Source organism: Meles meles, chromosome 3, assembly GCF_922984935.1.
Source record: "Meles meles chromosome 3, mMelMel3.1 paternal haplotype, whole genome shotgun sequence".
NCBI classification, from domain to species: Eukaryota; Metazoa; Chordata; class Mammalia; order Carnivora; family Mustelidae; genus Meles; species Meles meles.
The window spans coordinates 183,845,523-183,871,467 of NC_060068.1; the positions used below are offsets into that span (position 1 = coordinate 183,845,523).

The 25,945-nt window shown below is 67.0% G+C and overlaps 1 protein-coding gene across 2 annotated transcripts; it reads left to right on the top strand.

Annotated features, from left to right (window-relative positions):
• Window positions 1-2,768: 2,768 nt before the first annotated feature.
• Window positions 2,769-25,883, top strand: LOC123938976 (tubulin polymerization promoting protein). 2 transcript variants are annotated; one of them, XM_046000805.1, is made up of 4 exons: window positions 2,769-2,853; window positions 13,353-13,673; window positions 21,366-21,519; window positions 21,677-25,883. In XM_046000805.1, the coding sequence occupies exons 2-4, from the start codon at window positions 13,357-13,359 to the stop codon at window positions 21,869-21,871; spliced, it is 666 nt and encodes a 221-aa protein (XP_045856761.1). In that variant the 5' UTR covers window positions 2,769-2,853; window positions 13,353-13,356; the 3' UTR covers window positions 21,872-25,883. The 2 variants fall into 2 exon arrangements, with proteins under 2 accessions (XP_045856761.1, XP_045856760.1); XM_046000804.1 differs by lacking the exon at window positions 2,769-2,853 and adding an exon at window positions 3,162-3,319.
• Window positions 25,884-25,945: the final 62 nt, after the last annotated feature.

A 25,945-nucleotide genomic window follows, 5' to 3' on the forward strand; every position in this document is an offset into this window, starting at 1 on the left:
ACTGCCGGAAGGCCCCGAGCCCTGCCGGACACGGCCCTGTTGCCCTCTCCCTGCACACAGGTCTCTCCCCTGCAGCCCTCTACCTCCTTCAGGGGCAGAGACCCAGGACCCAGAGCCCATGACAGCCAGTCAGGGACTGTGGTGGCTGAGGTGTGGGAACACCCACGTGGGGGCAGCTGTCCCGTCCTTCATTCTCCCGACTGCATGCCACGAAACGTCTCTGGGGATCCAGGACAACTGGTCTCCTGATGACCTGCTGTGGCTGCTGGGCCACCCCTAGGAGAGCCAGGAAAAGCCCCTGTGCTGGGGGGAGGCCACCCCCACAATCACGCCCCTTGAAACTCAGATCTCCCCCAGAGAAAGGAAGGGCCTGTGCAGATATATTTAGAGACCTGGACGTGAGACCACGCTCGGTTATCTAGGTGGGCCCTAAGCCAATGAGCCATGAAGGAGGAGGCCACGTGAAGACAGAGGCCGAGATGGGAGGCCAGGAGCCCCAGCCGCTGCAGGAAGCAGGACGGCCTTGCTCCCTTCTGCGGGCAGTACAGCTCTGCCCACACCTGGACTTTGGACTTCTGGCCCCAGAATGGAAAGGATTTCGGTTGCCAGCGTGTGGCCCTTTGTTCCAGCAGCCCCGGGGACAAGCACAGTACCCCACGAATGCAGATGACCCCGGGCTGCGGGCTATGCCTTTGCGGCCACCACACAGGTGCGGGAACGCTTTCCTGACGACTGTGAGTCGGTTTTAACAACTGGAGGGCAGACGGAGGCCACCGAGTCACTGGTGGGCCAGAGCCCAGGGCAGCAGCATCCCCGACAAAGGGCGCATTGGCCAGCAGCCAGGGCTGGAGGAGGGGACTGGTGACCCCTGGACCGGGGTGCAATTCTATGTGGTGGGGGGCTCCCGGCTTGTGAGGACCTTCTCTGCCACTCCTGTCCGTGATTTTGCCAGTGTGCGCTGCACGGGTTGCAGAGAGCAGCACACCTGTGAGCTCAAAAAAATTCCACTTGTGGGCGGCCAGTAAAAGTCCAGGAACGGGACAGACCGCAAGCCCAGCTCCGGCCATGGACTGGTCCAGAAGCAGGGTGCCAGGCCAGTGGGGACGTAGGGGCAGGGCTGTAGCTCTGCTCGGCTGCTCCTGGGGGTTCCCCAGTGCCCTGCCCATCACCCGACTTCGCCTCTCCATCCCAAAGAACAGGAACCATCAGCATTTTTGCTCCTAAAGCCTGAAGCTTTAAGCCTAAAGCCAGCTGCACTGTGTTTGTGTCCGCGTGGGCGCTGGGTTCGCACGGCGGGCTCAGCAGGCGCCGGTAGCTAACATGACGATGCTGGGGCCGGGCCGCTCTTCCCTCCTTCCCTTGCAATTTGAGTTACGACAGCCGGGGGAAGGCAGTGCTGAGGGCTGAGTGGGACACGGATGTGTGGCCAGCCCACCCTGGACGGACAGAGCCCTGAGTCTTGGGGAGCAGACCCCTGGACAGGCCTGTCTTCCAGCAGTTTGGAGTAGAAACCAGAGGGGTGGAGAGGAGGCATGTGGGACCCAGGACATTTGTGGGGATGGGATGGGGCTGGGCCACCAAGGGCTGCTCGTCCCCAGTTCTGTGTCCCCCCGCCCGCTGGGCTAGTGGTCTGCTGGACAGCCAGCCCCAGCACCCCTTCTCTGGTGTCACGCTGCAGTCTGCTCCGCTGTCTTGGCAGGCTCCGTGCCCTGGCAGGAGCGGAGCTGAAACCCAGGGCTGCACTCTCACCGGCTCCGAGCCCCCACCTGAGAGCCAGGCACAGCCTGTGGGGCGGGGCGGGGGCTGTGTCTGTGGAGTGTGCAGGGGTGTCTGTAGCTGGGAGAGGGAGGGCCTAGCCGGAATGGGTGCCAGCGAGGGTGGGGTCTGCCGTCAGGAGGAGGGGGCAGACGCTGGGGCAGTGGTCCCTTGGACAGGTCCTAGAGAAGCTCAGCAGTGAAGCTGGACGTGAGTCACCCCCCCACGCCCAGGCTGGGCTTCTCCGCTGGAGGGGGTCCCCCGGGGCGCAGACAGGGAGACCCCTGCGTCACTGGACGGAGCCTGCCTGGCCGCGAAGGAGCGCAGGTGTCGGCCGGGAAAGAGAGAGAGAAACTGGAAGAGGATTTCAGGGCGGCCGCTGCCCCGAGCTCAGCAGCCGAGGCCCACCGCGAGCCGAGAAGCCTCAAGGCCGGGCTGGGGGCGCAGCCGCGACTCGTGCGCGGGGAAGGCGGCTCGGGGGCGCCCGGAGTCCGGCGCCCGGTGCTCGGCACCGCCCGACCCCGCCCAGGCGCGGCCGCCTGTTCCCGCTGCCCCCAAGCCGCAGGGCGTGGCCCCCTGCGCGCCCCGACCTGAGCGCGGTCCGTGAGGTCCCAGCACCGCCCCCGCCGCCCGCGAGTCCCCGCGGAGACGCCAGCGCCCGCAGCGCCCCCACGCAGGCCGGTCCACGCGCGCTGCGGGTCGCGGGAGTGAGGGCTTCCGGGGGGGGGCAGGGGCTGCCGCCCCCGACCCCCGCCCCCAGCCCGCCTCCCCCCGGGGTTCCCACGCCCCTGCGCCGCGCGGGCCTTGTAAGGCAGAGGCGGCGCGCGAACCGGTCTCCGCGCACTCCGCGCGCTCCCCGGGACGGGCGGGGCGGGGGCGGGGCGGGAGCCCGAGGGGCCGGGGCGGGCCAATGAGCGCGCGGGGCGGGCCGGGCAGGGGGCGGGCCGATAAGCGCGCGGGGCGGGGAGGGGGCGGGGCGGCGGGGGCGGCGGGGCGGGGCCGGCGGGCCCGGGGCGGCGGGGGCGCGGGCACACGCCGGACACCCGGTCGCGCGCGGCCGAGTCGCGAGGCGCCCGCTGCAGTGGCCGCGTCTCCGAGGTAAGGGTCCGCAGGGCTCGGTCCGGGGCGCCGGGCGCAGGCCCCTCCCCCCCCCGCCGCCGCCCGCCGCGCCTGCCACCTGCGCCCGCCGCGCCCCCTCCCGGCTGCGGCCCCGGTGCGTCCGCGCGACCCCGGCCCTGGGCTTCCCGGCGGTGCGCGTGCGCCCGGGGGCTGCGGCGGGGGCGCGGGCGGCGGGCGCAGGTGCCGCGGCCTCCCCCGGCGTCGGGCTCGCGCGGCCAAGACGCCCCTCGCAGCCCCTTCCCCCGCCGCCGCCGCCCGCGCCCTCCGCGTCCGGCTTCGGGGACCGCGTTGGCCGCCGCCCAGGCCCGGGGTCTGCCGGCCGCGACAGGGCGGGGACTCGGGGCCGAGAGGTGTGAGGGCCACCGTCTGCGGCGCGAACTCGGGGAGGCCCGGGCCGGTCGTTGGGGCCGCCGCGCGCGGGGTCCGCGCCCCCGTCCGCCCGCAGGTGAGCGCGTCGGGCCTGCGCTGCGCGGACGCGGACGCCTCGCGGAGGGGCTCCCGGCGCGGGCGCGACCGACCGAGGCCTCCGCGGCGCTGGGGAGCGGGGCCGGCCTCCGGGGCAGGCGGAGAAGCCCTTGATCCTGCGGCTTCGCTGCCGCAAACGTAGCCCCGAAATTGGGGGGGAGGGCGCAGGAAAACCCGTGCCCCCCACCCCGGTCGTGCGCATTTTGACAGGCGTTTTGCGTCTGCGGCTCTGGGCCCTGCCGTCGCCCGTCTGCGCGCTCGTGGGCTCGTTCACCTGGCGGGACAGGACCAGCCCCCGGTCACACTGCGCAGCCTCACCGCGCGCCCCTCGGCCGAGCTCTCGGGGAGGACCCCCGCGGGTGCGGTGGGGGGGCCTCTGCGCCGGCCAGGCCAGCCCCCGGCTCCTGGGAGGTGATTGGTAAAGGCGGACCCGAATCCCGGGTGCAGGGACCACAGGGGATGGAGTGATGGCGCGGGGGGAGCTTGGAACAGGCCGGAAGTGGGGTTGGGCCGTGAGCAGCCTGGAGGGGGGCGTTAAACTGGATTCCATGACCCCCGCTCTGGGCTCTGGTACCAGCCTCCCGTCACATGGTCCGAATCACACGGCTCCGTGAGGGGTGACGGGGTGGGGGGCAGGGCTGCTGCCGAATTTCCTGGGCGTGTCTGCAGAAAGCAGAGGGTCTGTGCGCTCCTGGGGAAAGGCCCTGTGGCTCTGGTGATTGCCAGGGGGCTCCGTGACTGGGGAGCACCGGTAGGATGCTCTGCTGGGCGGGAGGAACCGAGCCACCGCATCCGAGGAAGCGGCGCCGGCCGGGTTCTCATCCTCCTGGATGCTTCGAACCCGCAGTCAATAGCTCGTCGCTGTCTGCAAGGTTATAATCGTCGCGGCGGAGAATGGGCAGATCATGGGAGAGTCTCACTACGAAGCTGAAATCATTCGTCACTGCAGAGATGTCAGAGAAGGCTTGTAGCAGCCAGACTGTCCTCAGGGCAGCGGAGGGCCACGGGCAGGAGAGGCTGAGAATTAAAAGCTTCCTCTGGGAGAGGCCTGCTGCCTGGGAGCCGGGCCTATTTATAGCCGGTGATGTGGCCAGGCAGGCAGGAGCAGCATGCGGGAGGGGCCGTCTTGGGATCTGGGGACCGTGGGGCAGGGGCCCTGCTGCCCCTTGAAGTGTCAGTCTTCCTCGGCCCGGCCTGGCGCCCCGTCTGGCACTGAGCGCCACGTGCGCCGTTCACCAGAGCCACCAAGCGGGGCCGGCAGAATGGGGCAGGGCAGCTCGCCGTGGGAGCCGGGCTGCTGTCTCCAGGGCTCATCTGACTCACGTCAGTCTGGGTGCAGGTGCCCGTTGCCCCCCGAGCGAGGGACCCTACGGCGGCTCCCGTGGGGTGTGAGTCGCCGTCCAGACAGGACCCTCTTTGCTGCAGAGTGGAGGGTTTCTGCAGAGTGTGAGAAGGGACGGTTTCTTTTTTTTTAAATATTTTATTTATTTATTTGACAGAGAGAGAGCACAAGTAGGCAGAGAGGCAGGCAGAGAGAGAGGGAGAAACAGGCTCCTCGCTGAGCAGAGAGCCCGATGCGGGGCTCGATCCCAGGACCCTGAGATCATGACCTGAGCTGAAGGCAGAGGCTTAAACCACTGAGCCACCCAGGTGCCCCTGAGAAGGGACAGTTTCTGACACGTCTTCCTGCCCTCGCCCAGAGCCTGTCCTCCCAGGAGCACTTTCCTGCTTCTTGAAATTAGGTCTATGGCAAGGAAAGACAGGTTTTTACCTTTTTTCAAGCCTAGACATTAAAAGCACACGCAGCCTTTTCCTCTTCTCCTCCTGCTCCGTGGCACGGCACTCTCACGCATCCCCGTCTGTCCCCAGCTCTCTCTGTGTCCCCAGCATGTTTCTGTATATTCCCACATGTCCCCCATGTGTCCCTGGCATGTCCATAGTGGGTCCCCGCGTGTCCTCGTGTGTCCCCAGCATGTCCCTATCATGTGCCCAGTATGTCCTGTGTGTCTGTGCATGTCCCCAGCGTGTCCCCCGTGTGCCTGTGTCTCTGACTTTTTTGGCGCAAGTGCGGTGCTCCCTGCAGGCTCTGAGTGACTTCCTGCCCTGGGCCACGTTTCCCCAGACCCCGTCCTGTCACACCCACGTGACCGCATGGCTGCCGAGCACCTGGCAGGTGTCGGGGAGCAGACGCTGCCTCCGCTTGGGAAACTGCAGTGGCCACACAGCCTCCGGCGCCCTCCGATGACCCCGTGGCGGCCTCATGCGCCCACTGTGCCGTCTGCATCGGAGACGGGTCAGCTGGTGGGCAGGTTGTGGGGCGTGGGGTGTGGCCGTGGCCCCTGAGTCCATATGACCGCGGGTGCCCCTCCAGGCTGACCCTATGGCCCTGAGCCGAGCTGTCTGTGCAAAGCCCGTTCACGCCCCTTCTCGGCCCAGGCGTACACGCTGCTGACTGTGCTTCGCGGCTCACACCGACCCTCAGCCCCGCTCTCGGCATTTAATGCCGGACAACGGACTGTCCCCAAACCAGGGGCTAAGACAGGGACCACGTTTGCTCCAGATCTGCTGCCCTGCGGGACTTGGCGTGGACCGTGGCCTCCGTTCCCTGATGGTGGCTGGGGGTCTGCTGGCCGAGCAGGACCACCAGCGCCAGGCTGCCCTTCTCTGTGTGGGATCTTTCCAGAAGGTTCACCTGCCCCAAGAGAGAAGCAGGGAAGCCAAGTCTCCATCGTATGGCTCTGTGTTGTGGTGCCGGCAGCTAGGGATGTGCCCCTGGCTCGAGGTGGGGAGCTTGGGGGTGGGAGATGACTTCTGGGCGCTTCTGAGACCAGCTGTGCCGTCCCTGCTTCCGACCCCGTGCCTCTCGGCCTTGGGTGTTGCTGCGGCCTGCGGGCCCCTGGCTGGCCTGCTCTTCCCAGGACTTTCCCTCCTTGGCAGCACCCCCGCGGGAAGGGCCTGTCCGGGGCCTGGCCTGTTTCTTTTCCTTACTGAGCTGGGGGGTCCTTCACAGGAGACAGGCCGGCGCTGGCTACGCCTGACCGGCCTCTGCTCCAGCCTCCGCTCCGGCCCCGCGTTACTTCTCCCCCGTGATGTTTGCCGATGAGCGGAAGTTCTTGGTCTCAAGCTGGTGGCGTTTGCAAGCGTCTCTGCGAAGGGCAGGGACCTCCCTGCACCCCGAGGCCGTGCGATGCCCTGGCGAGTCGGTCTCCAGCGCCTCAGCCCTTCACGCCCCTCACTGACCCTGCGCCGGCCTGGGGTCCCGCTCGGCCACCTGGTTGGCCTGTGTGCGCTGGCCCTGGCGTCCCGTCGCCGAGTCCCCGCCCCGCCCCGGAGCTTGCCGTCCCGTTCCCGGAGCTTGCCGTCCCGTCTTGCCGCCCACGGAGCCCGACTTGTTCTTGCGTCAAGACCTGTGTGTTCCCGGCCCTTCGCCTGGAGGCCCTGGCGGGAGCGTCGTCCCATCTCCCGTCCAGGTTGAGTGAAAACGGCAGCCGAGCTTAGGGCCGGGGACGTCTTTCTGTCATTGGGCTTGGGCCCTGTCCCGACGGCCTGCGCCTCCTTTAGGACCCGGTGCTCCTTCGCGGCATTTTAACCGGCTCGTTTCCGAAGGCGCTGCGCGGCCTGTCTGCGGCCACGCGGAGGGAGCGTCCCCCGTGCGCCCCTGCGCGTCCCTGCGCATCCAGAAGCCGCGGCGGCCTGGCCTGCACTCACGCAGCCGCGGCGGCGACCCTGGCCCAGTGCGCGGCGGGTCCCCCTGGATCTGGTCGCGCGGCTGGGCTCCACCGTGGAGCGCGGACCCTTCAGATCCACGAGCGCATTCCCTTGGCTAATTTGGCTACTGTTTGTTTTTTTTTTTAAAGATCTTATTTATTTATTTGACAGAGTAGGCAGAGAGGCAGGCAGAGAGAGAGGAGGAAGCAGGCTCCCCGCTGAGCAGAGAGCCCGATGCGGGGCTCGATCCCAGGACCCTGAGACCATGACCCGAGCTGAAGGCAGAGGCTTAATCCACTGAGCCACCCAGATGCCCCTACTGTTTTGTTCGGGATCTCGAAGAGAAGTTTTTGTATCTGCGACTTCATGGGTGTGCCTCTGGGTATGAGCGGACTCCGGCCCCCAGCCCCTCCGGCCGCGGCTGCCTGGGCCCTGCAGGAGGGCTGTGCGAGCTAAGCCTCCCCTAAACCCACAGGCTGGGGGGCCGCCATGTCCCCCTCTGCCCAGGGCCCTCCAGCTGGGGGCCGGGATGGGGCTCTCAGCGGGCCGGTGCCCCACGGCCGTTCCCCACTGGGGGCGCAGCCTCGGGGGGCCCTGGAGCTGGCCGCCAGCGCTGTCCCCTCTCCTCCAGGGCGGCTGTCTGTGAGGGCCACGTCTTCCGCTGCGGCAGGCGGCGTGAGGGCCCTGGGGCAGCTGTGACACAGACACGTATCCTGGCTCAGTTCCGGGGCCTGAAGCCTGAGATCCAGGCGGGCAGGGCCATGCTCCGTCCAGAGGGTCCAGGGGAGGGTCCTTCCCTCCTCTTCCGCCCCCACCCCCGGGCCCTGAGGTCCGTCCCCGGGCCTGTGGCCCAGCCGTCACATGGACTCCTGTCTCTCCTCCTCCAGGAACACGTGTCGCTGGATTCAGGGCCCCCCAGGGAGTCCAGACCGCAGCTGGAGGTCTCTGGCCTCCTGACCTCTGCAAACAGGGTCACCCTCACAGGCTCTGCGGTGTGGACATGCCTTTCGGGGACTCACCACTCACCCCGCCACGCTTGCCCTCTGCATAAGGAGCGTACTGGGCTCCGGGTCCCACAGGCGCTGGCCGGGTGGCATGCTGGGGGACAGACGGAGGCCTCAGCGGCCAGAAGTGCCCTCCCTCCTGCCAGGGAGGCCCGTCTAGTGGTTCAATCCAAGCGCCGAGGCCAGCGTGTGCAGCGTGGGTAGCGTGGCCCGTGTCCCCGGTTCTGGCGTGGCTTTGTGCCGGGCGCCCTGTTGTGGGAGCGTCTTAGGAGAGCTTTTCGAGGAAGCGCGGCCCAGATGGTGAGCCGTGGGAACCGGGTCTGGGGTGGCTCTGGGGACCTCACTGCCGCGAACCGGTGGGCCGTGGGCCCAGCCTGCCGCTCGCTGGTCTTTGGCCCTGAGGCCTCTCTCGGGAACGGGTGTGCTTCGGTGCCACAGGCTTCGTTGTCTCAGACCCGCAGGCAGACGAGCTCCAGGCACACTCCCAGGTACTGGTGTTCTCGGATCCCCTGGAAAACTTGTTGAGGGAAACGGGGGCTCTGCCTGGGCAGGTCCCCCCCAAATCCCTGACTTTACGGTGGCCAGAGGATGTCCTGCTATCATGGGGAAGGGAAAGGCGACCCAGGGGCCCTTGTGACTGGGTGGATGGGGGTGAAATGCCCTTGCCCCACAGCAGCTCTGGCCTTCCTCAGTTTCCCCTGCTGGAAAGGTACCTGCCCCTGAGGCTGTCTTTTGGAGAGTGTACCTCCTGTCCTGGGCCCCCGTCCCGGTTGTCTGGCCCCTTGTGCTGGTCGTCCCGCAGCCTGTCCCTGCCACCCCAGCTGGACGGCAGCTCCGCACGTCCAAGACGGGGGTCCCCCAGTGACCTCGCTGCAGGACGGCCAGGATGGGCCCCTGGCCCCGGATGTTGGGCTTGCGGCTCCCAACTCCTCGTCTTTGGACGGGGGGCAGCAGGGCTTGGGCCCTACTCCTCAGGGCAGCCATGGCCTGGGGCTCTCGGGGATGCCTGGCTTCGGGGCCTGTGTGGACCAGTGGCCTGAGGCGACGGGCCCTGGGCCCTGCGTATGTCCTGCTCGCACAGCCCTGGGTGGGCTCGGCTCCTGCACTGGGGCTGAGAGGGGCTGTGCCAGGGACTCAGGGCTGCGCTCTGCGCACAGTGGGATCCCTGTGTGTCCCGGGTGGCTCGCGGGGGTGGCCGGCGGGGTGTGCAGCTCAGAAAGGCCGCTTTGTCGGCCCCGGGAAGCTCTCACCGCCTGGAACGGCCCTCAGCTGGGACGAGTGGTCATTCACATCGAGTGTCCAAGGCAGCCACGGAGCAGGCAGCCACGTTATGAAAGAAAGTGTGCACAATCGCCAAAGGGCCGTGTTGTGCGCAAGAGCGCTCAGAGGTGGGGCCGCGGGCGCGGGGACAGGACCAGGCCTCCCGCCGGGTCTGTGACCCTGCTGGCCTCCATTCCGCTCAGGGCAGCGCAGGGCAGACGAGCTCGAGACCCTGATGCTAGGGCCTGGGCGCTGGTGCGAGGCATTCAGGGTGCTGAGCCCCGTGGAACGTTCTGGAGCACGTGGTCCGGGGAGCCTTGGTGCCCCGCCCGCCGGCATTCACCTGCCGGGGAAGCTTCGGGGAGCAGGGATGACACAGTCCTCCCCTCCAGGTCTCATTCTTTTCCGTCCGTCCACTCTGTTCCCAGCCTCGGGGCAACCCGGAGCGTCTGGCGGCGTCCAGGGAGGGGCCTCCAGCAGCCAGAGCTCCTCACGGGCGCCCTCCGCTCTGCCCGTCCCCAGGCGCACCCCTGTGCCGCTCTGAGCGAGCTTTCTCCGGTCCGCAGGGGTCCGCGTTCCCAGGGCCTCCGAGGGTTCTCGCACAGAAACGGGAGCTGGGTCAGGACCCTGGGCCTCGGGGTCCCATCAGCGGGCCCCGTGATAGTCTAGGGCTTCGGCACCCACGGCTTCCCCGGGGCCGGGCCCTGGTGTCAAGATTGGGGCGGCACGGGGGGGACGGACCCCAGGGGCCTGAAGACCAGGGACCGTGAGCAGGAGCTCAGGGAGAGCCCGAGTGACTTCCAGAAGCTCCCTCTGATGCTCCCAGCCCTGGGAGTCCTTTCCCCGCGCGGGGCCGGTGGTGTCTGCAGGAGCCTGTTTCTCAGCTCGCCTGCAGCAGAGCGCGTCCCACACAGACTCCCGGGCGCCCAGGGGCGTGGCGCTTTGCCGCGAGTGGAAGAGGTTAACCTCCAGCTGCTGGGGCGGGGGGCGGGGGGCGGCGACCTGGGAGCGTTCAGGGACAGCAGCTCCCACCCAGGCCCACAGCTTCTGCATCACCGCGCCCCACGCAGGTCGGGAATTCGCCCCGGAACTCCAGGTCCCAGGGACACCCCAGCCCGGTGAGCAAACAACGTTTGGCCTCTTTGGAGTTCCTGGTGGAACCCAGGTGCTGTGACTGCAGGGCATTTCCTAAGGACACTTGTTCTCGTCCCTCACCCACCGTCTCTGCCACCTGGGCTCGTCCTGCCAGCAGCGTCACAGGCTGCGTGGCTGTGATGGGGGCAGCGGTGGCCCCTTCAGAGACGTGGGTCCTGAGCTTCCGGAGGTCTGGAGGTGCAGGGGCGGAGCCGGGAATGTGCCCGGGGCCTCGGGGCCTCTGAGCAGCGCCAGAGGAGGGTGGGCAGGGAGGAGGGGCCGGCATTTCCCCAGAGGGTCCCCGGGAGGCTGGTTGGTACCGCCGTACCCACCCCAGGAGGTTCCCAGCGAGAGGGGTCAGAGGAGGGTTCCTGCAGTGCCCAGGGAGGGTGGCAGGGCCAGCGGTATGTTGGGGGCAGGGGACGGGGGTCCTGGGTGAGCTCTGTGCTCCCCCGAGGCCTGTCCAGCTTCCCAGACACGTGCATCCTACTGGCCTCCACCTTGCCCCAGTCTGCTGCCATCCCGGGGCCCCATTCCCAGGGTACGTGCAGGGTCTGCTCACACGCACACCTGACCCCGTTGCAGGCATATCACTAACAGGGATTTCCAGGGCTCCTGGCTGGGGCTCTGTGTGCTGATGTCCATGTGCTGGCCGATAGTGGCTTTTCAGGGTCTGACCTGTATAACTTTTTCTGTAAGTTTAGCGTCACATGGTGGTCGAGTTTTAAGGAGCTTGTCAGGGAGAGTCATTCTAAAGTGGAACCCAGTTCATTTGGGAAGTAGGGCCCTTGGCATGGGGCCCACGGCTTCTTTGGAGCCTAGATGGCTCCGGAGGGATTCTGGGCCGGGGAGCACCCAGTGCCTGAGAGACAGCCTCTCCTGGCGGGGGGATAACCCTGAAGTCTGGTGGACACGGGCTCAGGCGCGTTGAGGTCTGTGTGGGGCTGTGGGCCCTCCTCCCAGCGGCTCTGTAACCCCACCTTGGCAGGGCCTCTCCGAACACGCAAATCCAGCAGCACAGTCCGTCCCCACACCGCACGCGCCGTCAGCTCCCTGCTCCCGAGCCCTCTGGCCGAGGGGGGACGGCTCGCCCTGGACCCACGGCGCACCGCCCTGCTTTCCTCCTCCTGCTGCTCTTCTCCAGGGCCCCCTTCACCCCCTACCGCTACCCCTGCCCTGCTGCCGGGGACCCCTGAGCCCAGCAGCAGAGGGGCCCAAGGGAGCTCAGCTGGCCTGTTGCGGGCCTGATGCCGACGGTGCTTGGGCGTGTTCCAGGCACGTCCCTTGGCGTCTGGGAGCGTCTGTGCCCTATGGACCCCAGCTCTGTGCTCACTCCCTGCTCCTCCATCCCCCCAAATTCATACCCATCCCAGGAAAGCAGGTGAGACCGAAGAGAGATCCAGAGATCCCCAGGGAGGGGGTGTGGTGGGCACAGGAAGTCCCGGGCTGTTCTGGGGCTGCTGCAAACACTCACATTAGGGAGAGGGCGGGACGTCCGGACTGCCCGGTCTGGCCAGCCGGAAAGGTCCCTGGTCACCCTGGTCACAGCGGACAGGCCTCTACTCCCGCTGTAGGCTGATTCGGGTCTCCTGGGCTCCGGGCTGATGGGGAGGTCCGTGCCTGCAGGCAAGGCCTTCCTGTGGGGACGGGCTGCCGTCCTGGGTTCAGCAGGGCCGCTCTGGACAGCTCCGTACTCCAGCAGGCCTCAGCCGGAGCCCTCCGGTTTTTAAAAAACGAATTTTATCACTATTACCTCATTTTCGAAATAACACGTGGATTTATCAAAGGATAGAAAAGAACACATAGGATGTGAGCCCTCCCGCCTCGGCCCCAAGAAGCTCCTGTTGCCGACAAAGAAATGGTGTCAGCGATAACACCGGAGACGACCGGGTGTCACCGCCTGTGACCCTGGGAGGGCCAGTGCTCCCTGCCCCCACACGGACAGGCGCGCGTGCGGGCACGACTCTCCTGCTGGTGGTGCCCCGGCCGCACCGGTCCTGCTTTTCTCACCAGTGGTCGAAGCTTTGCTCCTGGAGCAGGGGGACGGCGGGCCACAGGGGGTCCTGGAGAACGTGCCGCGCCAGCGTGTGGCTGTTTGGGCAGTTTGTGCGACGCTGTCTGCCCGGCCGCCCCGGCCCCTGGCGCTGCTCCCAGCTTCTGCAGGGCAGGCCGGTGCTGGGACTCAGGTTTGGAGCGGCCAGGGGCGGGGTGGGGCGGCCCCCGTGAACTGCGGACTTGTGCGCGTGCTTGCGTCCCCAGCGCTCTGTCTGTCCTGGAGTCTGCCTGAGCCCGAGGGCTTGTCCCCCCTTGCTGAGCCCCCCCGAGGCCGGGACGGTCACCCACAGCTCCTCTGGGAAGTGGCTTCTGGAGACTCCGGGGCACACCTTTGTGAGGCTTGGGAATCGGGGGCTGCTGGGACAGGAGCCGCTGGCTGGGACACGTGGGACGGGCCGCATAGCCTGTGTGGTCCACAGGGATCTGCCCGGCTTTGGGGATCAGAGGCCCCACGAAGGCAGAGACTCGTGGGCGGGTTAGGGCAGGCTCCGCTGGGGTCCTGACGGGGGCCTCCTGGGTGGCCTCCCTTGCACGTGTGGTCCCCACCCAGGGGCCCCACTGAGGTGGGGGCAACCGGTTCCGGGTCCCCCTTCCCATCCCGTGGTGGGTGCCCCTGAACGGTGTCATTGCAGGGAGGGCTCAGTGACATGGGGGCTGGCAGGGGGGAGCGACAGGAGGGGACCTGAGCCCCACGGGTGGCTGGGCTGTCGTGGGGGGCTTGCACCGTTTGGGGACAGCCCCCCTGGCGGCATCTCTGCCCCCTTCTGAGGGCCGCTGCCACGTCCCGGGTACCCACCCTGACCCACGAGGCCTGGCAGAAGCGCGGTGACTCTTCTCCTCTCCCTCCCGCAGCAACATGGCCGACGGCAAGGCCAAGTCTGCCAAGACCGCCAACAAGACACCCCCCAAGTCCCCAGGGGACCCCGCAAAGGACAGGGCAGCCAAGAGGCTGTCGCTGGAGGCGGAGGGGGCCGGTGAGGGGGCGGCTGCCGCGGCGCCGGAGCTCAGCGCCCTGGAGGCGGCGTTCCGGCGCTTTGCCGTGCACGGGGACACGAGGGCCACTGGGAAGGAGATGCACGGCAAGAACTGGTCGAAGCTGTGTAAGGACTGCCAGGTCATCGACGGGAAGAACGTGACCGTCACAGACGTGGACATCGTCTTCAGCAAAATCAAGTAAGTGTTGCCCAGGCCTGCGGTTGGGACGCCCTCGCACCCGGCATGCGGAGGCGTTCGCGCCCCCTTCTCGGGGTAAGAGGCCGGGGTGCCGGGTCGGGGGCACTGCCCGGGGGCCGCTGCGCTGGCCGGCGCGGGCCGCTCCGGGGGTGAGTGCGCGGCCGGCTGTGCGGGCACCTTGTGCCCAGGGCTCAGGCGCCGCAGACAGGTGGTTGGCGTCGGTGTGCCCACGTGCTCCCGGCGTGTGCAGGCTGTCCTCCGTCCTTCACCCTTTGTCCCGGGCGCCGGGAGCGCGTCCGGCATCGCCACGGGGCACCTTGTGTCCTCAATCGTCATGACCACCCTGAGAGGAGGAACAGTGCCCTGGGGACTACCCAACGTCTACTGCTTTCTGTCGCCCGTCGTTGGAAACAGCCTTCAGCCTGTTTCTGCCCACGGCCGTCTCGGCCAGGGTCTCGCTGTCAGCTGGGCACCTTCTGCAGGACGCCCCGTGCCCCCCACCGCCCACTGGCGGCTGGGCCCCTCCGTGCGTGCATTCAGCCATGGACGGCTTCCTCCCTCCGCGTCCCTGGTGGCTGTAACTCTCTGCCACCAGACACAGTGTGCCTCCATCCCGGGGCAGTGTCCCTGACTTCCTGGGCTGACCTGAGGGCCAGGGGGCCGCCGTCACCGTCAGGTGCTGTGGAGCTACACGGTGTGGTAGCCCCGCGGGCAGCCCCAGAAAGTCACCCGTTAGCACCCGGTGGTGCGGAGCACTCGCCAGGCAGAGGGGACTTGACTTTTCTGGTCCTGGGAAGAGGTGGAACCAGTCAGAATGTCCAGTGCAAGCAGAGTCCCTAAGGACACCATGGCTGTGCTATCCCGGATTCCAGTGTGCCCTCCACTCCCAAGGCCCATGGTCAGAGAGGACGGGAAAGGTGGGGCACAGGTAGGAGGGGGGAGGTGGGGCGGGTGCATGTGGGGGGAGGTGAGAAGGGGGTGACCCTGGGGGGAGGGGCCGCTGTGTGGTTGCTGGGGCCCAAGATAGAGGCTTCATCCTGGGACCAGGCTGAGGTCCCAGGAGCCCCGGGGACGGTGCTGGGCCAACAGTGCCGGCCTGGCTGTCCGACGCCTGCATTGCTGATGTCTGCTGGGTCCAGGGGGCAGGGCCCGCGCAGAGGGCAGGTGGGCCCTCCAGACGTCGGGGTCCCGCCTCAGCTCCCTGGTCTGTGCAGACGTCGCGCAGGGGGACGTGCTCCCCAAATCCGGCCGGCTGTGCACAGGACGGAGCACTCCCGTGACGCAGCATTCCCGTGGTGCCGTCTGGGCCCAACTGTCCAGTCAGTGTCCCCCGTCGCCGCACACTCACCTGCAGAGGCTGAGGCCACAGCCCGTGGAGGAGTGTGGACAGATCAGACCCCGCGTCTGTCCCCGGCCGGGCACTCAGGTCCCACCGCCTCCGTGCGTCCTGGGATCCACGTGGGGTTCAGCAGCCCGTCTCGGCCCTGCTCGCAGACCTGCTACCCCCGACGCAGACTGTCCCCTTCCTACAGAGGCCCGCCCGCCCGCACCCCCCACACCGGGAATGTGCGTCCCTAACCTCTTGCCATGCCTTTGGGGCCTCTGCTAGTCCCCGCTCAGTGACAGGCTGCCTGCGGTGCTGCTCAGCTGAGTTGGCCTGGACCCCTGGGGTCACCCTCACAGAGCAGGGGCCCCTGGACATGGGAGCAGAGGGGCCAGACCCTGGGGGTCTCTGGTGGGGTGTAGTCTTGTGGTCAAGGACATTCCCAGGAGGGGCGAGGGCCTGGTGGGGGCTGCATCTTGTCCTTTCCTCCGAGAAGGGGGCCTTGGGACCTTTGGGGACCAGGGAGCCACATGGAGCCTGCCTGTCCCCACCCCCGCCCCGGGCACCGGTCTGGCAGCCTGCAGGGACCAGCTTTCCGTGGCCTCAGCCGAGGATCTCCACGTTTGCTGCCCCTGCGGCCCCGGGCTTGTGACCGGCTGGGGAACTGTGGCAGTGCTCCGGGCAGCAGGGACCGGGCTCTGGCCGGAGTCCTCAGCCGAGCAGCTCCAGAGGCGCGCCGGGGTGTCTGCTGCGCTGTCCTCGCTAAGGAGTGGGAACCAGCGCGGCCGTGTGGTTCCCTGGGGACGGTCCAGGCAGCCCAGTCAGCCTCGGGCATGTGGTGCCGCCACCGGCCGACCCCAAGGGCTGGCCCAGAGCCTGCGGCTGCGTCGGCGGCCCAGAGCTCACTTGGCGGAGCAGACGTGCACCGCACCCCAGCCCGGTGAGGGAAGGGAGAGTGGCCAGATCCCCTGCAGTCGTCCGCGGGCAGAGCAGATGGGCTCACGCTGCAGGCAGAGGGGAGGCCGCAGGAGCTCCTGTGAGGCCCCGCAGGGTCTCCCCATTCCCTTTCCTGGGCACGTCCTCCAGGCCTTGAGCATTGGCCTTGGGAAACCCTGTGCATCCCGGAGACATGGGCTGACCCGGGAGCAGAGGAACCTCAGAGCCGTGTCCTTTGGGGAAGGTTCCAGAAGGGCTGGGAAGGAGGCAGGAAGGGCGCGTCCACGGCGGCTCACCTCTGCAGGGAGCACCACAGGCTTGGCGCCAGCCGGCATTTCGGGCTGCTGGGGACAGGTGACGGCGACTCATCCTCCCGTCACCTTCCCCTCCTTCCTCCAGGCCGCCGCGGGCAGGCATTTGCACACGTGTGCCGACATGCACTCAGCTCACGCAGGTGTGCGCAGATGGCCTGCACACGCACTCTCAGGTGGAACTCGGGCTCCCCACAGGTGGTGGGAGATGGCTCGTTCCAAGGACAGGTGCTCCGGACAGGCCCCAAGACCCTGTGTGCAGCGGGCACGGGCAGCCCAGCACCGAGGCAGGGGGATGGGATCCTGGTAGCCCCCGTGGGGCGCTGGCGTCACTCGTGGAGCACCAGGAAGGGAGCCCATCTGGTCGCTGTCCCCGTCCTGGGGGAGGCTTGGCCGCTGGCTCCTGGGCACAGCGGCTCCCTGCTGCGGACCCCGGCGCCTCTGCCTCAGCTCCCGGCAGGGGAAGCGGTCTGGTGAGCCGCGGTGGCCCAAGCCCGCAGGGTCAGGTCCCATCCGCCCCGAACTGCGGCGGCCACGGGGCGCCCCTCCCAGGGGGCAGGCGCGGGCCCTTGCCCGGAGGGGCTTGCTGGTCAGCTGGAGCACTCGGCGGGGGGCCCATGTCCTGTCCCTGACGGGGAGATCGCGGGGTCCCGCGGGCCGGGCCGGAGGACACCGGGAGGCCTCAAGGAGCCTGTTAGAAACCGGTTTTGTCTGGCCTCGTGAGGACGGCGGTGCGGGGCGGGGACGGGCGTGTCCTGGGCCGTGGGGTCTCGGGCCACGGTTTTTCCAGGGGGCCGCCACGGCAGAAGGGCCTTTGCCTCATGGGAGCCACAGAGGCGGGCCGGCCGGGCCGGTGGAGGGGCCGCTCTCTGTTTGCGGGCGGTCGCCATGGCGGCGCGGGCGGTGCCGGCGGGGCCCTGCGGGCTCTGTTTGGGGCCGGTCGCCATGGCGGCCCGTGTTTGTTGTGATGTTACCATGTGTTGGATTTCAGACGAGTTTCTCGCAGCTCCACGCTCGGGCCGGAACACTATTGTCACTATTGTTACCAAGACAAAGCCTCCTGCGCCCGCCCGGCTGAGATACTAATTAGCCCGGCCCGGCGTGCACAGCGGGAATGTCCCCGACAGACGGGTCCCCGCCACGATGTCCCCTTCCATCCTGCCTGCGTGCTCAAGGCCAGGCACAGGTGGAGAGGCCTGGCCCGAGGGGACAGGGCGTGGTGGGCGTCCCAGCTGCGGTCTCTCCTGGCCCCACACACGCCTGTTTGCTGGGTGCTGTGGGCTCATGGAGGGACACGGCGCCGGTGTCTGAACGGTTCGGGAGAAGCAGACCGGGCTGGGCTCCCTGGGGCCGGTCTGCCACCAACCTGCTCCCTTCTCGCCACACGCCCCGTGCCCCTGCCAGGACACGGCGGGAACCGTCTCGGGCAGGGAGCTGGGACAGCAGACCTGAGCCTTTGGCCTAGAGCGCAGCCGCTGTCCCCCACCGTCCAGCACCCGCGGGGGAGGTCCCCCCAGGACAGCACGATGGTGGGGTGGGGTGCCCACAGGATGGGTGGGCAGAGCTATGTGCCATGATGTCTGAGACGACGGCCAGGGACACAGCTAACCCTCACCCCCACGGCGTCTGCCCAGGGCCTCCCCCACACTGGGCCTTTCCTGCCCTGGGCTCCTCCCTACAGGCTGGGGGGCATTCCGGGTCAGCGGGGAGGTCGGAGCAGCCGTGTGGCCCAGTCCTCCTCTGGGGAGGCAGTACAGAGCTCCTGCTGTGGGTGGCCTGGTGCACCTGTGGTCGAGGGTCAAGGCCACAGAGAACGGGAATCAGGGAGTTCCTGGCCCCACAGTTCCTCTCCAGGCTGGCCTTCGCAGAGGATGACCTTTCCCAAACACCCAGCAATGGCTTCAGTGACCTCGATGCAGCTGTCCCCTCAGCCCCCCGCCGCCCCCGCCCCCGCCAGGACGGCAGTTAGGAGTGGATGCGGGGGAGGGGGGGGAGCTGCCCTCCCAGGGCAAGCCCAGCCCCAGGCACCTGCTCGAAGCAAGCACGAAGTTAGGGGACGCTAGGGTGGCTTTGCCCTACCCGGGGCGAGCGAACACCGAGTTGGGGCCACGGCTGCCCCTTTAGGCAGGTTCAGGGGCTGCACATGCCCCTACAGACCGCAGCATCATGGTCGTCAGCGGCGGGGGGAGCCCTGGGCCGGAGCGAGGGAACCACTGTGTGCCAGGAGGGTCTGACTGCCATCGGTGGTCCCCCTGGAGCACCCAGCCTGGGAGCTGCTCCAGGCCACCTGCACAGCGAAGCTCCCCAGCCCCCACCCCCCGCGGGGAGCATCTCTGTCTTCCCACGGACTTCATCAGGGCCTAAAGTGGATTCCCAGGGGCATCGAGGCCCGCCAGGCGGCTGTCCCGACAGGTCACCCAGGGTCCTGGCTTCGCTGCTCAGGGGAGGCAAGGAGAACCAGCAGCTTTCTCCCAACCCTGAGCGGCCAGAGGTCCGTGATGACCCAGCACGCTGGCTGCCACCAGCAGAGAGGCGCCCCCGATCCGTTTGCCAAGGTGCTGGTGAGGTGGTGGTGGCCCAAAGCTCGGGAGCCTCCCCGGCGTTGGCCCGGGTGGCCTGCACATGCGTCTGTGTTTGGAGGACTGCACCGGTCCCCTGCCTGGCTCCCAGATGCCCTTGGTGTTCCTGGGTAACCTCTGGTGCTGGCAGAGTCCAGCCCTCTGCCCACCCGGAGTCAGGTCTGGAGACCTGGGGGACACAGGTCTGGGGAAGCCAAGTGAAACCCCAGCTCACAGGGCCTTGTTAGGACCAGCGGCCCCGTTGCTCCTGGGCCGGCTCTCCAGCAGGGTGCTGGCCGGCCGGGCTGGAGCCGGGAGGAGGGGGGTTCACTGTGGGGACACCCTCCGTTCTGTGAACTCCGGAGAACAGGCTCACTCTGTGTGCAGAGAGTGGTGTAATGTGATCAGTGTCTCTGGGGAAGAGACAGGCATTGTCATTCTAGAACTTGCTGGGGACAGCTCTTTGCAGCAGGGCACCGGGGCCCCTGGGGAAAACTCCCTGCCGGGCAGCCACAGTGGGGACACTTGGGGACACCCAGCCCAGCCAGGTGGAGCGGGCCAGGCAGCCGTAGGCCTGCACGCCCACCAGCTCTGAATGTGGCCTCTGACGGGAGCCCCCGTGAGCCGTGCCCCCGCCCCCCCGCCCCAGTGACTCACGCTGGTGGTGCCTGGTGCCGCGGGGCCCAGAGAGGGCTGCGTGCTCTGGCGGCCAGGCCCCCACATGCGACCCGGGCAGGGCGTGAATAGGAGACGGGAGTGCCTTGGATGGCCCAGGACAAACAGGGCCTCGGCCAGGGCACGCGGGGTTCTGTGTGTGGGGCAGCAGCTCTGGGGACCGTGCGCCTGGGCCAGTTTGTTCAGAGGCTGACTGCTCCGGGAGCAGAACCCACCGCCCGCTGCTGGATTGGATGAAGCCCTGCGTCCACCAGGTCCCCAGACCCTGCTGTGAGGTCACAGCCGGGGCCGTGCCCTTCTTGTGGGCCACCAGTCAGCACATCCCGTGTCGTGGGCCCGCGAGCCCCCGAGTGCCGTCGGACCCCGGCTATGTAGTTCGCCTGGGTCTCCAGGTGGCTTCTCCCACGTAGGGCCCAGGCGTGGGGCCGGGACCGCAGAGCCCCAGCAGCGGCGTCCGAGCGCCGGGTGGCCCGCAGCCTTCGCTGTTGCTGCTTCGGTCCTGGCGGCCGGCCGGTGGACGTGCGGGGGCCTCACAGCGGCTCTCCCCGGTGGCCGGCTCACAGTGGGGCTCGCCGCTGGCATCTTCCCACACAAAGTGGCTCAGAATTTACTGGGATTTCGTACTGGGTCTTCCTGCTGCTGAGCCTAAAGGGGTGTCCCTTTCTGGGGTGTGTGTGTATGTTTCCCCCTGGTCTGTGGCTGGCCTCGGAATGAAAGACGTGGTTTTCAAAATTTTGATGAATTCCAATTTTTTTTTTTTTTTTATGGACGGTTTTGGTGCTATTTCTCAGAAATCTCTGCCTCCCCCAAGGTCAGAGTTGTTCTCTGAGCTACTCTCAGGGAAGCGTAGTTCAGGATCTAGGATGAACCCAGGGCTAGCGGCTGCGAGGCCCCACTCAGAGCTGGGTGGCCAGTTGTCGTCCTCCACCAGACGGTCTTTGCTCCTCCGTGGGAAACCCCGTGTGGCTGTCCCTGGGGCTGCGGCTCAGTCCCTCGGCCGGCTCTTGGCCGTTCGGGGCTCTCTGCTCGTGGACTTCTGCAGAGCCGCCTGCCGGATGCTATGGGGTCGTCCCACCAGCGCCCTGCTGACAGGGTGTCCGTGGGGAGCCGCCTGCACGGGACCTCTCTGAATGGGTCAGCACCGGAGAGCCAGTCGTCGTGGCAAAAATGGTTTTTAGCCACAACTGTACAAAACGTGGAGGCAGCTCAGAAGCCTTGTGTGATCTTGCGAAGGGCCCACTGCGGGGGACCAACACAGCTGCACCTGCCCCAGCCCCCATCTGTGCCCCTCAGGCGGGCGGCCCTGGCCTGGCCCTGAGCGGCTTCCAGGCCCAGGCGGTGGGGGTCCTGCGAGTCAGGGCCAGGCCCTGGGCCCATGTTGCTGGGTGTCCTGGGGAGGCAGCCCCCCCACCCTGTCCCCGCGTGGTCATGGGGACATCGGGCTGGGCGGCCCCAGGCAGGGTTCAGCCCCTGCTGTGGTTCAGGTGCAACGTGCGTCGTGCCCTGACTGTCCCTCCTGCTCCGAGTGGACGCTACACACACCCCATTTGAGGACCAGACGACAGCTCGGTTTTGATGTCCAGTTGTTCATAAAGGATGTGGCTCCTTTAAGCTTTTTTCCAAGACAATTTATATTTGGTGCTGTTGCCCAGGGCGACCGACTGTTGGGTGTAAACAGTGCACAACAGGGAGGGGGAGGGGCAAATTCTGTATTGACGTTGCACGCGATTTCCGCTGCGGGAGAGAGGCGGGGGTTCCCCGATGTCAGGGGGGGCCCTGGATGGGGGAGGGGTCCCCGAGGTCAGCAGGTTCCTGGGGCGCTGCTGGGCAGGACTGTGCGCGGTGGAGGGCAGCGGTCCTGGCCGGCCCTGAGCGCTCTCTCCCTCAGAGGGAAGTCCTGCCGGACCATCACGTTCGAGCAGTTCGAGGCGGCGCTGGAAGAGCTCTCCAAGAAGAGATTCAAGGACAAGAGCAGCGAGGAGGCTGTCCGCGCGGTGCACAGGCTCATCGAGGGCAAGTCCCCTGTCATCTCAGGGGTGACGGTGAGCGTGGCTGGCAGGGACTCCCCGGGGGAGCACAGCCCTCCGGGTCTGGGGTCTGAGGGCGGAAGCGTTCATCCCTGGGGGCGGGCCGGGGCAGCAGCCCACGGCCTCAGCCCCCCGGGCTCACCTGGGCGTGCCCCTCTCCCCCCCTTCGCAGAAAGCCATCTCGTCACCCACCGTATCTCGGCTCACAGACACGACCAAGTTCACGGGCTCCCACAAGGAACGCTTCGACCCGTCGGGCCGGGGCAAGGGCAAGGCAGGCCGTGTGGACCTGGTGGACGAGTCGGGCTACGTGTCAGGCTACAAGCACGCGGGCACCTACGACCAGAAGGTGCAGGGGGGCAAGTAGCCAGCCCAGGAGCGGCCCCTCCTGCCGAGGCCGTCACCTGGCACTTCATCACATTCCTGTGCCCCCAGTCAGAACTTGGAGTCTGGGCCCGGGTGCCTGCGGGGTGACACCCAGGCCTCCCCCTGCCTGGGGCCGGCGCGCTTCTCTCTGACCCCCAGGTGGGGCCCCTGAACTCACTGGCCTTTTGTAACTCGCCTGCCCCGTCCAGTGCTGGCCATCAACGCGTGGCCTTTTCCAGCGTCTCCCGGGAACAGACCACACTGGCCACCCGGCTTACAGGCCAGAGGGCCACTGTCCCGGTGCCGGAGGGCCACGGGGGTGAGTGGGACAGACCCTGTCAGAGGTGGTGCCGATGGCCTGGCCTGCAGAGCCCTCCCAGGAGCCTCGAGGGCAAAGCTAACCCGCTAACCGCACCGAGAACGAAGTGAACCCAGAACGGGACTGTGCGGGCGTGGGGCGGCGGGACACAGGACTGTATGTGCACACCCACGCCTGCAAACACGCACGCACGTGCTTGCACACCCACGTCGCGTAACCAGAGGCTGGTGGGCAAGGGAGGAAGTGAGCCGGCGGCAGGCTCCTCGGGACCAAAGGAACGGTTTGAAGGGTGAAGCCTGAGGATGTCAAGATGCAAACTGCAGCCAGGCGACGCGCTCGTTGTGCTTTTCTAAGAAGAAAGAAGAAACGTGGTGATTCTCAGCACAGCAGAGAAGACCGGGGGTGCCCGGTAGCTGCCCCTTTCTCTCCTGCTATCCGCGTCTCCGGGTCAGGAGCCACCACCGGCTGAGGCTTCCCGCGCCGGCATGCTGCCGGCAGGGGCGGGCGTCTTTGGCCCGGGGTCCTGACCCGCACTTGGTGCCCGGGGCCGTGGGTCCACACAGCTGCTCCCTCTCTGCGAGCGCACAGCACCGGCTTCGGGGACTCCATCTCCTCGGTGAGTTCTCCCTGGCCTCTCCCAACCCCCGCAAGGGCAGAAAACCACTTAACAGCCAGGCCAGGGGAGGGCCCGGAGGCCCACGGTGTTTGCTGGGATTTGGCTTCTCTGTGAGGCTGATTGAGGACAGAGGACTGGGGCTCCTATCACGGTGGCCCCACAGGGACGTGTCCCTTTGCATAAGTTCTGTAGCCAAGCCCGCGAGCGACTGGTGGGGCTGTGCGGTCAACACTCGTCCTGGGAAAGGCCGCAGCAGATGGAGGGAGAGGCTTCCGGAGCCTGCCCCTCCGCCGTCCCATGCCCGGGGCGGCACAGGCACGACGGTCGCTGCTGGAGCTGGGGACAGTCCCCGCGCTCCCATCTAGCACGGCCCCTCCACCAGGCTCCTCGGCGCGGGCCTCCCCTCAGACCCCCGGCAGGGCCTCAGCCCGGGGTGGGCAGTGGCCCCGCCAGCAGCTTCCCTCTGGGGATCGGGGACCTGCCGGTGCGTTAAAGCAGGCTCTGAGTCGCCTGTAAAACCCATCGCACCGCTGTCCACTCTCTGCCCTGGGGATCCTGAGCTGCCTGGCAAGGCCTCCACGCCTTGGCGGGAAGGCAGGAAAGCAGGACTGCGTGCGTGCTGGGGGAGGGAGACGGGCAGGACACGGGACCCCCCAGCCTGGCCCACCCCCCGTCCTCTCCCAGGCTGGACCCTTGGAGGACCCAGAGGCGAGGAGCGCGTGGGAAATGCACCTGAAGGCAACTGTGAACGCAATGCGGGTTTCTCCACAGCAAGCGGATCACAAACCGGAGAGCTCTGTGTCGGAGCCGAGGCGGTTTTCCTTTGTGGGTGTGGAGCAGGCCTCCCCTCCACACCCCGTGAGGCACCGTGCAGGAGCACGAAGCACCAGGGCCGTGGGCTCCTCCTGCCCATCGGCAGCCAGGTCCCCACTGTCACAGCTGGTGACGCGGCACAGACGCGAGAATCCAGCAAGACCGTGGCCCCCCCAGTGTGCACACCCGGCGGTGAGCCAAGGGAGGGGGGTCCCCGTGCCGCTGCCTGTAGAGGGAGTGGCTGTCCCCCTGGCCCGTCTCGGCCCCCCTTGCCCCCAGGAGATGGTCTCCTGTTCCGGAGTCGGGTCTCTAGGCAGAACACCCTGGGAGACTGCGGTCTGAGCAAAAGCCACAGAGCTGTCCGTGGGGACCCTGCCACGGTGCCCGCCCCCCCGCGGGAGGCCCCCTTTATACCACAAAGCAGTGCCGTGGCCTAGTGGTGCCCAGTGGCTCACTTCTGCCAACGTCCCCAAGCGCTCCTGACTGTTCCAACAGCGCCTTCCCTTTGGGCTTGAGGGAGAACCAAGTGCACACAGCTGCCCCCGCCGGCACCATGGCCCGCTGGCCACACAGGAGCTGGGGTCTCGCCAGTGCCCGTCCCGACCCTGAGGCTCCTCAGACGGCACCCTCCCCCAGGCACGGCCCCCGCCCCACGTTAGGCAGGAGGGAGAGGCGGCAGAGACTGTCCGAGGCTTCATAGTCACCATTCCGTCGGCTCCGATCCCCCACCCCGTCCGTCCCAGCTCCGTGTGGCCCTGGTGCACGGAACTCATGCTGGGGCCACACTGCGCACACGCACACATGCATGCGCCCGTCGGGGTCTGAGCAGCGAGAACACACAGGCAGGGTGTGTGTCCTGCTGCACGTTTTTATGCTTCTACTAACCACGGCTCCCTAAGAACCCCCCGTCCATCTGTGAAGAAAGGACAGCTCAGAGCAGGGCACACGGCGCGTTCTGTCCGGGGGACCGGGCGGCGTTTGCGTGTCGGGAGGCCCGTCACGCCGAGTACTGGCTCGTCGCTCCTGAGCGCGCTAGGACAGGCAACCAGGCAGCGGTCAGTAACACAGTTAGCTTGGCCAAAATGAACTTCAAATCACGTACGTTTGGAATGTCGTAGCAAAAGGCATATATTTATACTGGAGTATTCTGACACCTCTAACCTCCTCAGGCCGAGCTTGAGGCAGACGAAACCCTCTCAGACGCGACAAGACAGGGTACAGGGACGCAGAGAAGGTGCGCTGCCCCGCACCCCGTCTGTGCCGCTCCGCCGCCACGTCCCACGGTCGGAGCTCAGCAGAGGCCACGGGCGCCGCTCTGACGGCTCGGGGGACGCGAACTGTGGCGGCGGCAGAGGCTGGTGCCCCTTCCCAGCCCCTGGACTCCCCCTGTGCTCAGGCATGCGGCTGCTTCTGTGCCGCCCCAGGCGGTGGGGAGGAAACCCAACAGCTTCACCATCTGGCCCTTTATGAGGAAAGCACGAGCTGGCCCTGCCCTGGGGACCCAGCCCAGCGCCCCTGTCCCACAGCCCGCGCCACACGGGACCCCCATCGTCACCTGTCCCACGCAGGCCAGGTTGACGATTCAGCTGTACTGTGAAGTTACCCATAGGATAGAATGTCCTTAAAACACTGACCCTGATTAGCCCCCCACCAGGACTTACTACTGAACCCGTGGCAGAACTGGGCAGCTCAGGGTGTGGCCCCCGTCCACAGGCGTGCGAAGTGCGTGGCCCCCGGCAGGGCGGCAGTGGTCACCCTGACCTCTGAGATGCTTTCTCTCTCCCTTTAGACTCTTGAAAAACCAAATCAAGCCAAACAACAAAGGAAACCCGCACAACTTAAAAGAAACTTGAAAGGGATCGTATACTACTAGTCTACGAAGTTTTTTCAGGAAGGGGAAATGAGTTTATATATAGATGCACTATATTTTTACACTGTTCTGTTACCATTAGGGAGTTCTGAGTGTGTCAGTTCATCAGCGCAGTGGTAAGTAGTGTCCCTGTCGTGGGCGACTCGACTCAGAAAGGCACGTCCGCGGGCATCTAAGAGCCGCACTCACCAGGAATGTCTATGGCATCGGGGTGGCCCTCCTCTCCCTCCCCAGAGCGAGGCACGGTGTCACCTGTCAGGGCTGCTGTCAACGCCTGGCTTGCAACCCTTTAGTGAAACAGCTCATGTCTGTCTGCATACTTCTCCTCCTGTGTTCGCTGCTGTTAACATTGTGTGTCCGGTCGGTAAAGTGATGAATAAAGGTGTTGAAATGTGGATCTCTGTTGCCCTCAAGCGCACTCCTTGCCGGCAGTCACACCCGGGTACTGACATTTAAC

Excerpts from the sequence above, each read along its gene's own strand:
- LOC123938976 (XM_046000805.1), top strand. The coding sequence starts at position 13,357 with ATGGCCGACGGCAAGGCCAAGTCTGCCAAGACCGCCAACAAGACACCC. Across the intron at positions 13,674-21,365 it reads ATCGTCTTCAGCAAAATCAA|AGGGAAGTCCTGCCGGACCA; the intron begins GTAAGTGTTGCC and ends TCTCTCCCTCAG. Across the intron at positions 21,520-21,676 it reads CTGTCATCTCAGGGGTGACG|AAAGCCATCTCGTCACCCAC; the intron begins GTGAGCGTGGCT and ends CCCCCTTCGCAG.